The sequence below is a fragment of the Lotus japonicus genome, chromosome 2 (genome assembly GCF_012489685.1).
Source record: "Lotus japonicus ecotype B-129 chromosome 2, LjGifu_v1.2".
NCBI lineage: Eukaryota > Viridiplantae > Streptophyta > Magnoliopsida > Fabales > Fabaceae > Lotus > Lotus japonicus.
The window spans coordinates 63,165,401-63,185,820 of record NC_080042.1 but is presented as its reverse complement, the minus strand read 5'-3'; the positions used below and the strand labels follow the sequence as shown (position 1 = coordinate 63,185,820).

Genomic DNA, 20,420 nt, shown 5'->3' with positions numbered 1-20,420 from the left:
AGTTGTTCAAAAAAAAAATTAGACAAATAAATCTTGTATTTATAATTAAATCATCTAAATAGATTTTTGTCAAATAAAGAAGATCTTAGACATGAAAAATTTCATATATTACTTTGTAAGTAAAAAACATTTGAAACAATGCAAGAGGTCAACATGGGACACGTACTTTCAAAAAAAAAAAACATGGGACACGTTGGTTGATAGATGTCCCTCCCATGACCAACTGTTTTGTCTATAAACAAAGTACCGGTCACCCTCCATTACCAGAAAACAAAAAAACAAAAACACACACACAAACACAATAATTAACATCTCACAATTTGGCATTGCCTCATTCAATTCAATTCATTGCATTGTTCTTCTTCATCTTCTTGTTAAGGTTTCATCATATCAATTCTCCTCACAGGTTCCCCTGCCCCACAGAGACAGACATTTTCCTTACTGGTAGACCCTACCACCCTCCCTAATCTCTTACCTTCTGCACACGTTCACCGCCACCTTTTTTGGATTTTCATCATTCAGTGTCACAAGACTCATTCAACACATTTAATGATTTTTTATTACAGGTTATGTTATTATTATAATCATAATATAAAGAGGGAAGAAAGAAAGAAAGAAATGGAAGATTCAACACCAAAGTCTCTGATGGAGAACCTGCTAGGCCTTCTCAGGGTTCGTGTTAAGCGTGGCGTCAACCTTGCTGTTCGTGATGTTCGTAGCAGTGACCCTTATGTTGTTGTTAAGATGTACAATCAGGTTCATCTTCATCTTCTCATTCAATTTCTCAACTTCTCAGTTTTTTTTGTACCACTGATCATAAAAATTCATTCTTCTTCTTTTTCTTCATTGATCCACTTTTCTTGCAATTGATTCAAGGACCCTTTTTCTATTTAAACAAAAATTTGCTCTTAATTGTGCAGAAACTCTTGCTTCCATTTTTTTTTTCTTCTATGTAGTTAATGGATGTAAATTGTAAAACCATGAAAACCTATGATGTCTTTGTTTTGATCAGATTTATGGTGTGATAAAATTTTTCATTTTAATCTATGTCTTCACTGATGTTAAATTGCATGGGGGGTTATGAAATATGATGGGCAAGGCAAGATTCTGATGATTGAAGAATTTGATGCAATATATATTCTAGTAGATCTTGTCTAATTATGCATAATCATAACTTGAGTTTTTTGAATTTGTATTCCAGAAACTTAAGACTCGTGTGATTAAGAAGGATGTTAATCCTGAGTGGAATGAAGACCTTACCCTTTCTGTCATAGATCCTCATCACTCCGTTTTGCTGGTAAGTGACTGAATTGGTTTGTTTATGTCTTTTCAAGTTGAATTGAATTGAATTGAATTTCATTTTTAATTGGTTTCCCAGGACATCTTAATTACTCATGGTCTCATGATGTCCTTGTCTTTATGGTAGGGAAAAATATTTTTAAGAGAAAAATCTACATAGATGATAGAACACACACATACACCTGAACATTTTTGGACTGTCTGTAATTGAACATCCATATATACCCCACTTCATGAATTGATGTGTTCTGATGCAACAAAGTTTATCATTTCACATGTCCTGCCTTGAAAATTAAACTGCCTTATAGTATGCTAGGATCAACTTCTCTTTACACATAATCAATTCTGACACTCATAAGCTACTCATAGAAGTTTCTCCCTATAATTGGTTTTGACGTTAGAATAAATTCTAGATGCATTTCCAAAAGAAAACTGATGTTATTCTTGCACCACTAGTAAATGTAGTAACACTGACCATACCCATGCATTTGTACTTGGATGCCTTATTTACTTGGATATGCAATATGAACTATAGAAAAGTGAACACTTCTTTATATTTGGCAAGTTTCACTGCATCCAGGTCAAATAATGCTCTCTTTTTCTGCTGTATTTGTTTTTAGAGTATTGGTGACGAGTGCCCTAAAGGGAAAACTGGTAATGGACCATTGAAAACACTATTAAATACTATCAATCACTTAAAAGGAAAATATTAAAATTCTTAGTTACAATTAGTTAGCTAGTAACCTAAGGACCAACAGGTGGTTGGTTCAAGTAGTACATGTTTGATTTTCCTTAAGCAAGGCCTTGGGTTAAAGTCTAGTGAATGGGAAAACCCCTGGGGGAGAGCTAGCTCCACCAAGATGTGGATGTTCTCAGCTCGAACATGATTGTCTAATGTGGAAGATACCTTTCTTTATACCAAAACATGTTAGTAACCTCAGGTAGTTAGAAAGGTAGGATGTTATAATTTATGTAATTAATAGGTGCAGCTCTGCTATGTGTGTTCTGTTCTTTAATTTGGGCTATTACACCCTTTTCTATCAAATAAATGCTTTCTTTTTCGTCAAAGTTTTCGATTTTTGTTTCTTTAGGGCACTTGTTAGCATTCTCCTTTGTATTTATCTGAGATTTTCTGATGTATCATTTTTTGTTCATTCTATTGGACTGCACACTAGTTAATAATCTTTTCCAATTGCAGACTGTGTATGACCATGACACTTTTAGCAAAGATGACAAAATGGGAGATGCGGAATTTGAAATCTTTCCCTATATAGAAGCCTTGAAGATGAACGTAACTGGCCTTCCCAACGGCACCGTGATCAAGAGAATACAACCAAGCAAGGAGAATTGCTTGGCGGACGAGAGCTGTATCTATTATAACAGCGGCAAAATTATCCAAGACATGATCCTCAGATTGCGACATGTCGAATGTGGTGAAGTGGAAATCTCGTTGCACTGGATTGATCTTCCCGGTTCTAAGGGTTTATGATTGATCTTATGGGATGTTTGTTTATTCACAACTACATCCATATAAGCTGGCTTTCCTCCTTCAACTACCTGGTTTTGTGAAATATGGTTAGGTTATATTATAAGACTTGAGCAACAAACTGAACTTGTATTTATTCAAGTTTACCTATTTGTATCCAGTTTGTAATGCATTTAGTACAGTTGAGAAAATTGTCTGTTCATGTATAAATCTGTCCTCTGGTTTGTGTTGCTTTCTTTACATGTTGCTGAACACCTGTTTCTTTGTGTATTAGAAAGACTTAGTAGTTTCTCAGTGTGTTCTAAGATCAGGATCTCTGCATCATTCATTTTACAAATCTTCCAATTTTACAATCTTCCATTTCAAATTTTACTTTTCTTCCTCTAGCAAGCATGGTTAAAAATTGTCTTGCATCAACTCAGATGGTGTGAGCGCGTGCTTGGATCGGCGTGGTCTAAAATTGATTTTGATAGAGTTCATTTTAATAAAATTGATTGTGATAAACGTGATTTTAAAGTGTACTGTTTGTACTTATGTTTGAATACCTTAAACAGAAAAGTGAGTTTTGTAGGGTAATGTTATCAAATTCAGTTTGAAAAATTATGTTCAACAAAAAAGCTATTTTCTCTAGCTTCCTAGCGTGATCGATTTTGAGGCTGAAATAGATTCTTCATAATCACACTCAAATATTTATATTGTCATCCATAATTAACTTTGCGCTATCAGAATTGATTCTGGGTTCCCCGGAACTAAACAAGCACTAAGTTAAGAAAAATTGAAGAAGTACATTCAATCATTGGATTAGGATTTGTATGGTCGAAAGTGATAAATGAGATGCTTTTAAAATGTTCACTGCATGCTTGCGGGCTACATAAGCTATTTCACTTATATTATCAGCACCTTCGTGGTGTTAGGCCTAACTTTATCCCAAAAGGTAGTTTATAGGTGAGTATTGCTATCATATATGAGTGTTTTTCAAAAAACGGATTTAGAATAGGTCTTGATATCATTTTAGAATTTGGGTCAAACCTAACTCTACCCAAAAAACTAGGAGGTGAGGATTGCTCAACCATTTCTAAACATTTATTTGGTCATATATCTCTAGTCATATTGAATATATAGTAACATCATTATTATCTATATATATGAAGAAACACATTTGATCATTCAAAATACATAGGATTATTTTTTTGTCAAGAAATACATAGGAATTTTAATGCACAGGTTTTTTTTTTTTGTCAATGGTGAGCAAGATTTACTGGGCTGAGTACTGCTTCATAAATTTTCGGCACAGGGTCAGCCTGTGCAGTTTGCAATTGTTTACTGGGCTCAATATTTTCTATGAGCCCAACGTGCCAAAAAGCAGCAATGATTATGTTACCCAAACAAAAATTACTCACAAAAGTATTTATTTTGGACAACTCATTATGTCTAAGCAATAAATGATATATAAACGTTAAGCAAACACCAATAAATATATAGTGTTAAGCAAAATCAACCTTGGATAATGTGTTTGAAATCCTTTGTGAATCCACACAAATATGTTTTTTATTACCTCTATATTAGCACAATTTCAATCCTTTGCTAGTACTCCTCCGGTCCTATTTATAAGCAACAAAAAAAAAATTCACATAGTTTAAGAAATGTAGTTAAACTAGATAAAATGCATTAAATTTGTCTTAAATTAAAATGAACTTCCAAAATTACCCTTTGTTATTAGTGTTGGAAAGTGAAAAAGAGAGAGAATAATTAATATGAGACACATTTTACAAATTAGAATTAATAAGGGCATCATTGGAAAAAATTAATTAATATAGCTCAAACTTTCATTTGGTTCTTATAAAAAGGTTCAAGATTTTTCTTCTCTTTCATGCTTATAAATAGGACCGGAGGGAGTATGAAAGGAACTTTATGTGTAGCATTTCATCTCAGTTGCTTTTCTTTTCCCAAAAGTTTGTTTCCTTATCTAATCAAATTGTCCAACACTCAACCACGGAAAAAACATGTATTTTTTTCCTATTTCTTAGATGTGATGAATTGAAAAGCAAAATTAAGTGTACGTGGGGAGAACGGAGGAAAGTAATGATAAAAAAAGAAGCTATATATAATCGATATATTGTCTATATTGACTCGTGTCGACATTTCACATTACATTCATATGTGTATCACGTAGTTTAAAGCATGGTTTGTGGACATTTTGTATATTTAGATACATGGTAAAAAATCAGGTGAGCCAACTCCGATGAACTAAAATCATATAAATAAAATTAATTTTCATTAGCTTTTACAGTTGGCTATTGTATGTAATTTTAGTTTGATCATGATTTTTTATCGTGTATTTAAATATGCAGTATGCCTCATTTTGTAAATAAAAAATCCTTTATTAAACTCCACAATTTATTCAGATGCATTGGAATGTCCTAACTATTGCTGTTTTTCATATATAAAATTGCAATATCTATATCATCCACCCTTCATGTACATGTGGTGTGTTAGCCACCCATTGTTGCTAACCAATTAAAATATTGAAAGACACGAAATTTTAAGAACAAATGAATTCTTTCAGTTATTTTTTAGAGCAATTACACATTCATTGGAGGAGAGGGGTTAAGCAAGAGGTAAATAAGACAAAGGAGTTTATGGATTGAAGAACAGTGTGAAATAAACAAATCAAGTGCGTGCATTATATTTATGCTCTTAGGAAACACAAAACCCTGTTGGTGTGCGTTCATCTAAGCATGGAATTTGGGGTTTTTTTGAATAGATAAGAATTGTGTGGCTGACATGCCAATCAGTGTTCCCCATCCCTTTAATTTAATTATTTTCATTCTCTGATGATCCTAATGGCCTTCATCATTGACTTCAAAGCATGCTTCAGTTATCATTTCTAGGAGAGGGATATTAATCTCTGTGTGCTTAATTCTTTTTCTTTTTGACATGCATTGCACTTCAATTCAGAGACATGCTAATCCTGTTTGGCATGACACATGTCAAGTTTTGTGCCCGTTTTTGTGTAAAGATGAATATGAAGACTTAGATATTGGTTCTCTTATGCTTTGTTTGGTAGAGAAGAGAGAGATAGAGAAGAGAGAGTAGGGAAGAGAGAAGTTGAGTAGAGAGAAATATGTGAGAAATAGAGTGGATTTAGAGGTTGTTTGGTATGATAGAGATAAAAGAGAGAGAGAAGAGAAAGAATGACGTGTAAAGTTATATTTTATGTAAAAGTACATTTTTATCTTAACATATATAATATTAAAAATAGTGATAGTGATAACTTTAAGGGCAAAACAGGAAAGAAGAAAAAGTACCATCAACTTTATTGATTTCTCTTCAAATTGAAGAGACTCCAAAAAGCTTCTCATCTCTCTCTCCACGGTCCCTCTCTCCTCTGTATCATTCATACCAAACAAGGTTGGTATTGCCATCTCTCTTCCAATTCTCTCTTCAGCATCTCTATCTCTCCCATCTCTGTGCTAACAAACATAGTGTTAAGGCTTAAGCTCTATAGATTAGTGGTTAACAAAGCTAAGTGTTCTATAAATTTCACTATTTTATCTTTGATTAATTGTGGACCGGTCTCGCCTCATCAGAGCGACTCGACCTCTATTCAGGGGACCTATCGACCTTGACACTCGACTCCTGAAAACTTATGTTGAATACTAGCTAGTGACCTGGGTCTGTAACGAATAAAGGCCCATGATGCCTAGATGAAGCCCATATGTAATAGATTTAGGTTTAGGGTTCAGCCCCACTATAAAAGGCTAACCCTCATTCATAATAAATCAGGTTCTCTCTGGAGCATAACAATGGTTATCCAAAACCCTAGATGAAGGACCTCATTGTTCATGTAAGAACAAATTGGATTCATTGCTTCTAAATAATCATTTTTGTTTCGTAGTGTTTAAGACCCACCCAATTGCTTGAATTGAACTTTTGTAATAACTAATAAGAGGAAGAAGCTATTCGGTGATAACTTCAACGAAAAGTGCTCCGATGAGCACCAATCCAACATTAGTTTGAAAAGAACACAATTTGTTCGGTGATAACTTGAAGGTTCAATACTCCAATGAGTATTGACTCAAGTGGAAAGTAGAGAACTTGAAGTAGAAAAGCACAATAACATGAGATAAAGATACGGACAACGTAAGCATTAAATAGTAAAATATTGTAAGAATCCATATACTTGTCATCCCTTGAAGCCATTGTTGTAACAGTAGACTTTGGTGCTTTTAGAACTTCTGGTAATTAGATGTCCGATATTGATTTTGAATTGGAAACTCTTATTTTTAGTTCTTTAAGAAAATAACTGCTAACGTAAACCTACATTTGTCATTCACTATGAAGTATAAGTTGGTTTGGTCATGGGTTAATGCCTTGGATGCTTTGAATCCTTCCAACTGAGCCTTGTGTAGCATTGTTTTGAACTAATCTTATAATCTTGTGCTTGAATTAACATGAAAGACTCGAGTTTTGCTTGCCATGAGGTTAATTTTCGTACATGTTTGATTTTCAATTGAAAATCACATTTAATGTTTTAAAAATTAAGAATACACATTAGATCTAAAGACACTATTGAAATGTGAAAGGAACCCAATCAGTTGCATTTAGCTTAAAACCAAACATTTTGGCTAAAAGTGTAAAGTATCTTTAACATTTTCACATGTCTCGATATATGTTAACCTTGTGTGTTATACGAGTAGCTTCTACTAATATAGAAGTTGTTAGGAGAATAATAAATGGGTCAAGGTGTAAAGGAGGATTAGTTCATGCATTATTTATCAATAGGGGATCAAAGATCAACATTAGTAAACGCCTCACCCACGAGAGCCATTAAAAGCACTGATTATTTTTAACAGTAACTTCTTTTCGTTAATGTTGGATCATTTGTTTGAACACTCAAGAAAAAGAGAGTAAAGGTGGCGCGCTTTTTTGAGTAACATTTTCTTTTTACAGCTAGTGCTAGCTGCTATTTATTATGAATTTATGATCATATTGTTAAGAGAAAAAAAACACCATGTATAATAAGTAAGATGAAGAGAGTAGAAGCTGTTTATGCCAATGCTTCAGGTAGAGGAGATCCATGGTTGGTTCAAAGGGAGTGGCCAGTGGAAGTGCATATATTTGCAGAGAGTGTAACGTTGCCGATTATCCGGTTAGATTGGGGATGAATTCTCCCCTCAAGTTCGTGTCGTTGAGAGGCCTTGCATTGAGTTGCAGAATCTCTTCTTAAGGAACTCATTTGTAGTTCATTAACTTTGTTTTCATGGTAGTTTTTCGAAGAAGAAAAAATAAGTATAATGAATACATAAGTTATCAATGAGCTTAAATCAATTTCACGTGTTTGAAAGAGCTTATTTGAGCTTAGCTTAGCATACCCTTATGTTAATGTTTTGAAGAGCTTATATAAATAGTTTATGTCTTACTTATAAGCAATAAATTTTTATAACTTATTTTTAATTTATTTCAATAGTTTTTTTAAAATAACTTTTAAATAAATGCAAACCATAAGTGTTCAAATAAACTGTTTTTATAAATGAACAACATTCGATAATAATTTCTCTACCATCCGCAAACACTTCATTTGAAAATCTGTTCACTTCCTAGAACTACTAACTTGAGTACTCTTTTTGCTATGAAAGTTGTCAAATGAAACATGACAATTAAAGATTGCGTGCCCTCTTTTAAGTTGTTCAGCAGACATTAATCTGAGTCACTTGGTGAAATTAATTAGTCTGAACTCTCAAGCATGAACCAGGGAGCTTCTCATGGTTCTGTTTCGGTCAAAGACATCACTTGTGATTGTATGCTTCCATGTTAAACCACCCATTATTGTTATTGTCATTGTTCCTAATTAATTAGTTTAATGAAGTGTGCAATTCTCATTTAGCATAAAAACTATCCGTATGAATGGATTCATTTTAAATTTTCTCATAATCAATTTTTCCACTATAAAAGCAATAGGCATATTTGAAAAACAGAGGTATAATTGTCTAACACTAAAAGTGGTGAACCAAACAGGTTATAATAGTAAGCAGTTTTTCCCAAAATCACTTCTCATTTAAACAAAGAAAGCACCAAAGAGGCATGCATGTTTGGTTCGGAGTTAAAGTAAACACTAATTATGCATCTCAAAGCATTAATGAAGAATTGAGAACCTGACACGTGGATTCGAGAAGCATAATATTTCAACATATTAACTTCAATATAAATCTAAGACCATCCACAATGGATGATTGAATTGATTGTTTAATTTTGTTGAATTTCGTTGAAGGAGTTTAGTGGTTGTTGAAGTTGGTTGAAAGGGAAGAGAGAGAAGAAAATTGTTGAAGTTTTTCAACAAAATTAAAGAGCCTGCGGTGTGCCACGTGGCGCGAGGCCAGTGGCCACCGCAGGCGCGTGCTGCACACGCGCAGACAAGGCGCGTGTCTGCAGGAAAGAGAAAGTTTTTTCCCCCTGCCACGTGGCTTCCTCTGATTGGTGGCTCCGGATTTCGTTTTTCCTTATCTTTTGAACTCAATTATTTCATCAACAAAAATATTTTCTGAAATAAAAATTATACCAAAATTCATGATTTTTTTTTCTCTATAAATAGAGACTTGGTTCGTTTGATTTGGACACAGAAAAAAAAACCAAGTTTTTTCACTCTCTTATTATCTCTCTCACCATCTTATTTATCTATCTATTAGCATTTGTATTGAAATGGATCCCAACAATCACCAATTCAACACCCAGAATTCTTCAAACAACCCATTTTACAACCAAAATCACAACAACTATGAAGATCCAAATCAAATTTCTTACCAACGTCCTCAAAATCCCACCAATTATCAAGTCCCACATCAATTCTTCAACCAACGTCCTCAAAATCCAAACTATTATCAAGTCTCACATCAAATCTCCAACCAACGTCCTCGAAATCAAAACTATTATCCAGATCCAAATCAATATTTGTACCAACCTCCTCAAAACAGACAAAATTTTAACCAGTCATCAATTGTTCTAAACTCTCATCCATCTTATGGATCTGTGAGATATTCATCTCAAACACCCCAGTCTAGTGGTTATATGCCAGTGGTTCCTGAAAATTTTCCGAGTGTTGATGTATCGGATTTTCCGGAATTTTCAACACAAGTCAATCTTGGTGGCGGGTCAGCTGATAATGAAGTCAATGAAATCACTCCTAAGTGCAAAAAAGCCTATTCACCCGCATGGAACACTGCACAAAATCTAGTGCTAATTAGTGGGTGGATTAATTGTGGAACAAACAGTGTTGTCGGAAGAAACCAGAAAGGAGAAACATTTTGGAGAGATATTGCTGAGTATTGTAATGAACATTGCTCATTCGATCCTCCGCGCGATTGGGTTGCCTGCCGAAACCGTTGGAATTATATGAACACAAGACTGGGTAAATGGATTGGCGCTTATGATAGCGCTAAGCGTGAGCACTGAAGCGGTTGGTCGGAGGATGATGTTATCGCAAGAGCGCAGGAATTATTCGCAAGTGGGAAGATTGGTCAATTTACTTTGATGGAAGAATGGCGCGTTCTCCGTGATCAACCACGTTTTTGTAGTCAGGTAGGAGGAAATAGTGGCTCGAGAAGTAGTGGATCTAAGAGATCACACGACAGTGATGCAAGTGACTCAAACTCTATAGGATCAATTCCTCGTCCAATGGGTAGGGAGGCAGCTAAAAAAAAGAGTAAAAAGAAAATTAGAGAAGATGCCGACGAGGAGGTGGACAAAGAGTGGGATTCTTATATCCAATTCAAGGAGAAAGAGCTTGAACAATTGGACAAGATAGCATCGGTGCAAGCAGAGACTAACGAATTGATTAAAGAGAAGACTAATGCGATGAAAGAGAAGACTAATGCTAAGAAAATTAGTATGTATCTAAAGCTAACTTCGGAAGAGCATCTCAATGACCGTAAGAAAGAGTTGTTAGAGCAGTTGTCCAAAGAGCTATTTGGAAATTAATTTCAAGTGAGTTTTTGTCTGTATTCGGTCAAACTTGTCAGTGGTGTGAAGTCTGTAGTGTTTGCTTTAATGTTTGCTTTAATAATTTTCAAGTGGTGACAACTATGTAATGTTTGCTTTAATGTATGGGTAACTGTGTTTGAATATGTACCACTCAATTCGAATCTTGTCCGTTTCCGATAATTAACTCTGGTTGATAACTTATTTCAAATCCACCAGTGGTGTCAAGTCTGTAGTGTTTGCTTTAATAATTTGCCCGTGGTGTCAAGTCAGTAGTGTTTGGCTTTAATAATTCTTGGGTAACTGTGTTTGAATATGTACCACTCAATTCGAATCTTGTCCTTTTCCGATAATTAACTCTGATTGATAACTTATTTCAAATCCGGCACTCAACCACCATTCAATGTACCTATATATATGGACTCATAGATCCATTGATGTACCAATATCCCAAATCTCTTCCAATCTACTTCAAATTTCACAAAAAATGGATCCATCTGATTGTCCTTTTGATCTTGCAGCATACATTCAAAATAGTCAAATTGAAGAAGCTTATGTACTCAACCGATTTAGAGAGCGTCGAAGAAAAATTCGAGAAGATACTGCACCTCGTAGTAGAAAATATCTCGGTAGAGATCATACAGCGGCAAATCAGAGGCTAATTGGCGACTACTTTGCCAATGAGCCTACATATGACGATGCAATGTTTCGTCGTCGGTACCGGATGCAAAAACATCTTTTCCTTCGAATCGTTGATGACCTTTCAAGTAGTGATAACTACTTCACCCAACGCGTTGATGCAGCCAATAAACAAGGTATATCACCCTTAGCAAAATGTACCACAGCTATGCGAATGCTAGCATATGGTGTGGCAGCAGATGCAGTCGATGAGTACATCAAAATTGGAGGTACTACAGCATTGGAGTGTTTACGTAGATTCTGTAAAGGAATCATATGATTGTATGAGCAACAATACCTGAGAGCACCAACCCAAGAAGACCTGCAAAGAATACTACATGCTAATGACATGCGAGGGTTCCCAGGCATGATCGGGAGTATTGACTGCATGCACTGGGAGTGGAAAAATTGTCCTAAAGCATGGGAAGGTCAATTTACTTGAGAGGATAAGGGAACCACAACAGTTATTCTTGAAGCAGTTGCAACTTATGACCTATGGATCTGGCATGCCTTTTTTGGATGTCCTGGAACGTTGAACGACATAAACGTTCTAGATCGGTCACCAGTGTTTGATGACGTGGAACAGGGATAGGCTCCAGCTGTGAATTTCTTTGTGAATCAACGTCCTATAATATGGCATACTATCTAGCCGATGGTATCTATCCTTCTTATCCAACTTTCGTCAAAACGATTAGACTTCCTCAAAGTGAACCCGATAAGTTATTTGCAAAAGTTCAGGAGGGATGTCGGAAGGACATCGAACGTGCATTTGGAGTTCTTCAAGCTCGTTTTAAAATCATCCGTGAACCAGCTCGCTTGTGGGACATAGATGACTTGAGTATCATTATGAGGTCATGCATCATATTACATAATATGATTGTCGAGGATGAACGAGATTCATATGCTCAACGTTGGACCGATTTTGAGCAATCTGGGGAAGGTGGATCTAGTACACAACAACCATACTCGACCGAGGTTTTACCCGCTTTTGCAAATCATGTGCGTGCTAGATCCGAGTTACGTGATTCAAATGTTCATCACGAACTGCAAGCAGATCTAGTGAAGCACATATGGGCAAATTTTGGAATGTCTCAGGATTGAAGATGATTTGTATCGTACTAATTACGTTATTTGTGTGTTGTGTGCTTAGTTTGTTGTCTTGCATTTTAAGATATTGTGTGCTTAGTTTGTTGTCTTGCATTTTATTTTAAGAAAATAAAATAAATTCTTGTATGCTTAGTTTGTTGTCTTGCATTTTAAGTTAAGGAAAAAAAATTATAGTCTATATTTAAAAAATAAAATAAATTATTAAGTGTTTATTGTTTTAATTTAATTTAAATCGATAATTGTAATTTTATGTAATGATAAAAACAAAAATATAAAATTAAATAAAAATGTGAAATAAAAAAGTGGTGGGGTAGGGTGAGTGGTGAGTGGTGGGGTAGAGTGTTGAGAGTTAAGTAAAAGTAAAACCATTGGAGTGGGTAATTGTTGAAAGAGTGTTGAATTAGAGAGAGAAGATGGTGTGAAGTGTTGAAAAGAGAAAAAAGTGGGGTAGGAAAGGGTTAAACAAAACATTTTTTGCTTAACCATTGTATATGGTCTAAGTTAAGTTGTGTGGAAATACAAATTCTCACTACATTTTGATGAGGCATCTTTGTGTAAATATTCGGTGATGAGTAATGAAAAGATTTACCATGATGATGCTATTGGGAAACACAATGATGGTAACTCAGCATATGCTGCTTCAGACCAATATTTCATACTTTTTGTACGATATAAGACATTATCATTTAAAAAAAGTGCTTCAATAGTTCAAAATCTTAATTAACCTAACGCATTTTGTTCAGACCATTAATTGTCCCATTTTGATTATGAGTTTAAAATTTTAAGAATTTTATTTGACAATTATTTAAATATTATTGAGTACGAAGAATCAATAGATTGATTAACTACTAAACATAAGATCCTACTTGCTTACATCATTGCGTCACTTTGTAGCAGAAATAACCATCAATTCAATTCAACTCAGTGTCTGCAACTGCAGATATATGCTTACTACGTACCAATTGTTTACTTACCAATCCACGCATAAAGATGATGTTTCTGTACGGTTTGTTATATAAAAATTACTCTGAATTCAGTTCACAGCTTTATAGATTCAAGTAAACAACAACTCTCAATCACTCTCTCCCAAGTCTGAAGAACCCTTCTGTTCTTTTATATAACTTCCTGCATCAGTTTATATACGAAACTGACTTACACCAAAAGAAAAAAAACTTTTAAGAGACTAAATGACATATAATAGTACAAATTAAAAAGACTAAAAGGGCAATTGATTCTTTTTTACTATTTTATATATATAAGTAGTTGTTGCCTTGTTGGTGGTTCCTAGAGTGCAAGTGCACCATAGGTCTTGCAAGTTGATGGATGTAAAATGGGAACACAAAAAGAAATGGATAAACCCTAGGGTGATTCATTCAATTGGTATGATTCCTCTTAAACAAAATTGATTATTTTTTTTAAGTAATTGTTAGTGGTTCTAGATTGCAAGTGCATCCTAGGTCTTGCAAGTTTTGGATGTAAAAAAAGGATTAACCCAAGGGTGATTGATTCATTCAATTGGTATGATTCCTCTTAAATAAAATTTTGGGTTCAACTCTTGTGTAAGAAGAAATCTCTAGTGAGAGAGTTGGCTTTACAGCCACTTCAACACAATTGTTTCCCATGGATTATTTCTTAATACAATGGATATTGGTTTGGCATTAGAAAAGGATGTGAAACATGACATCCAAATACTTGGGTATTCCAGTGGTATGGAAAAATTGAAATCTACTTCTATTCTTGCTAAAGGAACAATAGCTAGCTATATGGTTGTGATTGAAGCATTTAGCTATACATGGTGCAATTGAACTATTGAAGAGTTGCATGGGTGGTGTCAATCACTTATCAATGTGTTTTGTGACTGTTAATTAAGGAGCATTTCACATGGCCAAGAATCAAATTCATATCATGTTCAAAACATTGATGTGGATTAACATTTTTACTGTAGTAGTTAAACAAGGGAAGGGATCTCATTGAGCAAATATATATACTAGACAACTATAAAGAAGTATTTTAATTCTTTATAATTGGTTTGGCATTAGAAAAGGATGTGAAACATGACATCCAAATACTTGGGTATTCAAGTGATATGGAAAAATGCAAATCTACTTCTATTCTTGCTAAAGGAACAATAGCTATATGGTTGTAAGCATTTGGCTTCATGGTGTAATTGAACTATTGAAGAGTTGCATGGTCTTGATCACTTATTAATGTGTTTTGTGACTGTTAATTAAGGAGCATTTCACACGGCCAAGGATCAAATTCATATAATGTTCATAACATTGATGTGGATTAACATTTTTATTGGAGTAGCTAATGAAGGGAATGGATCTCCTTGAGCAATTTGATATACTAGACAATTATAAAGAAGTACTTTAATTCTTTGACAGAAAAGAGCAATTTTCTTTAGCTTTGGTGCCAAGTTGAAGAAAATTAATGTCTCAAGTAGATATTTGACTTTTGATGAATATATGAAGTTTAACAGTGTAAGACAGGGGTGCAAGCAAAATTTCAGGAGAAAATCAAAGCAGAGGAAGTAACTAAACAGAGGGAGATTGAAAAGATCAATTTTGAAAACTTCTACATCACATAAGTGTATGTTTAGAAATCATTCTACACACAAGTTTTAGGTATAATTTTGAAGAGAAGATTTTGTGAGTAGTTCCTTGACATCAGAACAGGGCCATGTATGGCCTAAGGCAGTTGAGGCAATTTGTCTTAGGCCCCTCAATTACCTTAGGCCCCTAAAAAATTAGTAGTTGTAGTATTTTGTTTTGTATTAATAAATTTACATTTTTTAAGACACTAATAAATAAAATATCTCTTATTTTTACACTCTCAAATTTACATTTTTTTATAACTAATATATCTATTTTTTTATAACTAATATATCTATGTAGTACAATTTCCTCTTCACTCATTGTTTCTTCTCTAAAAAAAGATAGTTTTCATTGATTATATTCTATATACCTTGTCTTAATATCAAAGTGTTGCAAAATCTCTTATCGTTTAATTTTTTGTTTATTTTTGTAGTACTATTTTATTTATATTTCTTTATTAGACTTTTTTACCTTAATAGTATACTTTTTACATATATTTACCAATTTAGTGTATCTTTTTTTTTAATTACCAAGTTAGTGTATATCGCCACTTAGAGTGGCGATACCACTTTTTTTTTCTTTTCTTTTGTTAAAATTGCCACTGGTAGTGGCGATACCAATCTTTTATTTTTTTTTGACTTTCTTCTTTTGCGACGGAAAATTCCGTCACAAAAATCATAGTGCAAAATATAAACAGCACTAGTGACAGAATGTGGAGGAGAAGTACTTCGTCACAAAGAATTTAGCGACGGATATGTATTTGCGACGCAGTTTTATCCGTCACAAAATCCTTATGAATTATGGAAACTGAATTATCGACGAAAGCTTGAGAAGGTTCCGTCGCAAAAATAAGTGACGGAATATGCTTCGTGACCGAATTCTCCGTCGCAAAAGAAGAAAATCACTAATGCTGGTTATATTTTGCACTAGGACATTGTGACGGAAATTTCCGTCGCAAATAAAGAAAGTAAAAAAAACTGGTATCGCCACTACCAGTGGCGATTTTAACAAAAAAAAAAAAAAGAAAAAAAAGTGGTATCGCCACTCTAAGTGGCGATATACACTAACTTGGTAATTAAAAAGAAATATGCACTATATTGGTAAATATTTATAAAAAGTATACTACCAATGTAAAAAATCCTCTTTATTATACTATTTATATTCTTATTTTTTGAAGAGAAAATGACAAATACAAAGTGTAAGACTAGAAGATTTATATAAAAATTGATAGTTTATATGATAAAAAATTTACCAAAAAAAACCAATTTAAGATCTTCACCTTAAACCTCAAAATGCCTATACACAGCCTACATCATATTGAATTCTGAAGAAGGAAAAAAACTGATCTAACCATGCTACATTATAATACAAAAATTTAGAAGAAGCTGCTCATCAGCCGCCACTAGAACATCATCATGATTACTTGCAGCAAACAGACCAAGGCAAGAAATAGAAAACGTGAGAGGCATGCAAATAGGGTACGCAGTTTTTGACCAAACTCACATTCATATGTTTTGTGACCGTCCAAGAACAACTCACTCGGCAAATAGTCAATTTTTTTTACATGCTTGGACATAAGATATTGATGTGTTACAATTTTGTCAAATGTGTTAATGAGGATGGTTCTCTTTTAGAAGATACAATAGAGAAGAACTAGCACTAAAGTAGATCGATATGATGACTAAATTGATGATTAACTGGGAAGAAATCAATCACTATTTGAATTTGATAGGTCAATGCTCTGCAAACTAGAACAATTTGCAATTTTCACAAAGCTGGTAGCTGGGATTTCCTTAAATTCCTTATGTGGAAAATAAACTAAAGGCAAAATAATATCTAGAAGAGTTCCGTTAGGTATACATCCAGTTTTTTATCTTCATACATATTAGCGACGATTTTTAGTAACTACTGACATCAACGAGGTTAAAATTGTCGCTAATGTGAAAATCATAACTGACTAATCGACTAACCATATTTATGTGTATATAACCATTTCCTATATGGAATAATTATGTCAAGCTGCTAAGGTAATTTATTGTTAACCATATTTTAAGATTTCTTTTTTGTATCAATGAAGACAATTTTCATAAAAAACAATCTTTTGTTTATATTAAATCTAATCTTGTTATTTGCTTCTTTAAAACTTCTTTAAGTTTGATACTTTTCTCTTAAAGATCAGTTTGTTTTAAAGTTAAGGAAAATATATTTTTAAATTTGAGAAAATATATTTTGGCAAAATAATTTATGTTTGAAAATACAATAATGATTCATGACCAAACGGTTTCCCAAAACACACAAGTGACATATTTAGTTTATAACGTTTCTAACCATCACAATCCGCAGAGTATTAAAAAAAGATCATAATAATTTTAAGAAGTTACAACAATTGTCACTAATTTGCATGTTTTATTGGCAGAGGTACAAAAAGACCTCGGCTAATTATTTTTTATACTTAATGTTTAGTTGGGGTAAAAACTGTCATCTAAACACGCATGTTAAATGGATGCCCCATAATCACTAGATTTACTTGCGATTATTTTTGATAGGATATATATATATATATATATTTATGTATGTATGTATGTATGTGTGTGTAAATTTTTGTACCACTAAGTAAATAGTTATTGACCTTTTTAAAAAATATTATAAAATTCAAGCATGCACCTCTAATTTTTATTTTTATTTTTATAATTACCCAATCTATACAAGGCAGGCAGTGATACCTTGGCGCCATCTGCTTCCCATCCCATGAAATTCTACATCAACATGGAACAAGAAGAAGTTGGATTCTATTTAACTTTTTTCTCTTTAATTTATTTTAAACAAACATAGCATTATGGAGTGACTATAAATCCCACCTAACAAAATGAACCCGAAGCTCTTGGAAGTGGCAAGGCTAAAAGATATGGTTTGGCAAAAGGACAATTTACATGCACGTGATGGTTTTCACCCTCTTCATCCCCATTCGTTTGTCCTCTTTTCTCTCCACACTCCAATTTTTGGAAGTCCCATTTGGACTTATTGAAGAGTGGACTCTCCTGTCTTGATTTCATCTAACTTAGGTCCAAAATGGTTTTATATGGAAGATTTCACTTTATCAAATTTGATATTCCATAATAATTAAATAGGATATTGTAAAGAAACAATTGGTCTCTTCGTAATTCGTATTAATTTGTGCATAGCATGAATGATTTTTCTGTAGATGTATAGAATGAATGATACAACTTAAATAAGATTATAAGAAATGAAATATAGGCTAGAATAAACAAACAAAAAATAATTTTTTTTGAAAGTAAACCAAAAAAATAATAATAATATAAAGCAATTAAATTCTATCAATTATAAAATAACAAAATAACAACAAATCAGAAATAGCAGTAAATTCATTTCAAAAAAAAAAATAGCAGTAAATTAACCTAAACAGGAATTTGATGTCAATAAAGATATTTCACTAAATCTTAATAATTGGAGATATTTTATAAATATAAGTTTCGGTTGATAAATCCAATCAAATATATTGTTACTTTTTTTGAAACTAAATATATTGTTACTTAAACATTCCAAATAAACAATTTTTATTATATCAGAAAGATAAATTGCACTCTTTAGGATTTTATCACTATAAGCTATCATTCGGGGACAATAAACAAATATATCTTATTCACAATCTAGATTTTCATTCTTTTCACATAATCTATCAGATTTAGTAGTGTATCTTACGACTACCCCATTGGGCCAGCCCGAACTGAACCCGAGCAAACCGTGGTTTTTAGAGTATGGGTTGGTTCGGGCCCAAACACAAGTTAGGAGGATCAAAAAATTGGTTGGGGTGGCTTGGTTTGGTCGGTTCTGTTGGAGTGCAGTCTGATAAAACCGACTAAAGTATCTATATAAAAAAATCTAGTCCGATTATGCCAATTTTCACTTATATCATTTTGAATCTCATCGAGTTGAAGTTCCTGACATGAAAGCCCCTTAATATTTTTTTTGGAATGATTGTTATAAGAAACAAGATGGAGATATAAAACATCATTATAAAACAAATATATTTTATTATGCAGTTGGTTTGCGACTATCTGAATTAAATTGAAGATTTAATGTCAAGGTAATGAAATTTCTTATACTTAGTTCAACTTTATGTCCTATGAAAAAGTTTGAATAATTTGATAATGATAAAATCTATAAGCTTGTCAAGAAATTTTAAGTAGATGGATTTTCCGAGATGGAAAAAAATGAATTTACTATTTCAACGAAGACATTATCATTTATATGTTTCTCAATATCTTAAATTAGGAAAAAAAACCAGTTTATCCATGTTTTATTAGGGATTAGTTGAAATTGGAAAAAAAACAATGTTTCCACTTGTTGATAGATTGATACTTCTTATTTAACACTTCATGTTCCAACATCATCTACGAAGTGAATTTTTCTAAAGTCAAAGTTGTCAAGACTTAACTTTGCAACAAGATCGAAGATAACATTTTTCAGAAATTTATTAGTTGTACTTATTGGGAGAAATTGCTGAAATAAAATTGTTGATACAATAATAGACAAATTTAATACTATTAAAGAATGATAAACTGTATTTAAATAATTTTTTTTATCAAAAGTGAAATGATATGTATAGATAAGTTACAATTTTAAAATAAAAATATTTTCAAAAATTTGTAAAGTACAAAGACCCAACAAAAATAAAATTTTTACTATTATTTAAAGTATATATAATGTTCATTGATAATATTATTATTTTATTTCGACTCCTAAAAAGAAAAGAAAATATGTATATGCCTCTGGCTACAAGATATAACTTCTAAAATTACATGCTTTAGATTGTATACCACAATTATCTAAACATGATATGATTATAGTTGTGTGTTGTGCTCTTTCTATTGTTCTATAAACCCATATTTCAACAAATGTAACTTTTGAAAGAGAGAAATTGAATTAACAATTATTAGTATTAGTATACATGATGAAAAATCACAATAAAATCTAAAGTATGGTGAACAATCATCAAAATTGAAGAAAATTGCTTCTGTCCATCATTTCACCTCAATGTAATTTTACATCATATATTCAAACATGCATTAAGGTTAGCTAAGTTTATTTGAATAGCCAAATTAGTTTATACTATCTTTTTTCACAAAGAAACTGTGGATCCAGAGAAAAAGAGGCTCTTTACAAAGCTTAAAGCACTCTTTAAAACAGGAACTTGGAGACATCCCCACCTGAAACCCAAATTGCTTTTCCTCAGCTTTTTGTGACAAATTGAGGACCCA

At 33.0% G+C, this 20,420-nt stretch overlaps 1 protein-coding gene across 2 annotated transcripts; it reads left to right on the top strand.

The window, feature by feature from the left end:
• Positions 1–302: 302 nt before the first annotated feature.
• Positions 303–3,079, top strand: LOC130738789 (protein C2-DOMAIN ABA-RELATED 4-like). Of its 2 annotated transcripts, XM_057590942.1 has the most exons (4): positions 303–444; positions 567–756; positions 1,202–1,297; positions 2,498–3,079. In XM_057590942.1, the coding sequence occupies exons 2-4, from the start codon at positions 619–621 to the stop codon at positions 2,786–2,788; spliced, it is 525 nt and encodes a 174-aa protein (XP_057446925.1). In that variant the 5' UTR covers positions 303–444; positions 567–618; the 3' UTR covers positions 2,789–3,079. The 2 variants fall into 2 exon arrangements, with proteins under 2 accessions (XP_057446925.1, XP_057446924.1); XM_057590941.1 differs by lacking the exon at positions 303–444 and having other exon boundaries at positions 511–756.
• The last annotated feature ends 17,341 nt before the right edge of the window (positions 3,080–20,420 follow it).

Coding starts and splice junctions, on each gene's coding strand:
- LOC130738789 (XM_057590941.1), top strand. CDS start 550: ATGATTTTTTATTACAGGTTATGTTATTATTATAATCATAATATAAAG. Junction 757..1,201: donor TTGTTAAGATGTACAATCAG/GTTCATCTTCAT, acceptor TTTGTATTCCAG/AAACTTAAGACTCGTGTGAT. Junction 1,298..2,497: donor CTCATCACTCCGTTTTGCTG/GTAAGTGACTGA, acceptor TTCCAATTGCAG/ACTGTGTATGACCATGACAC.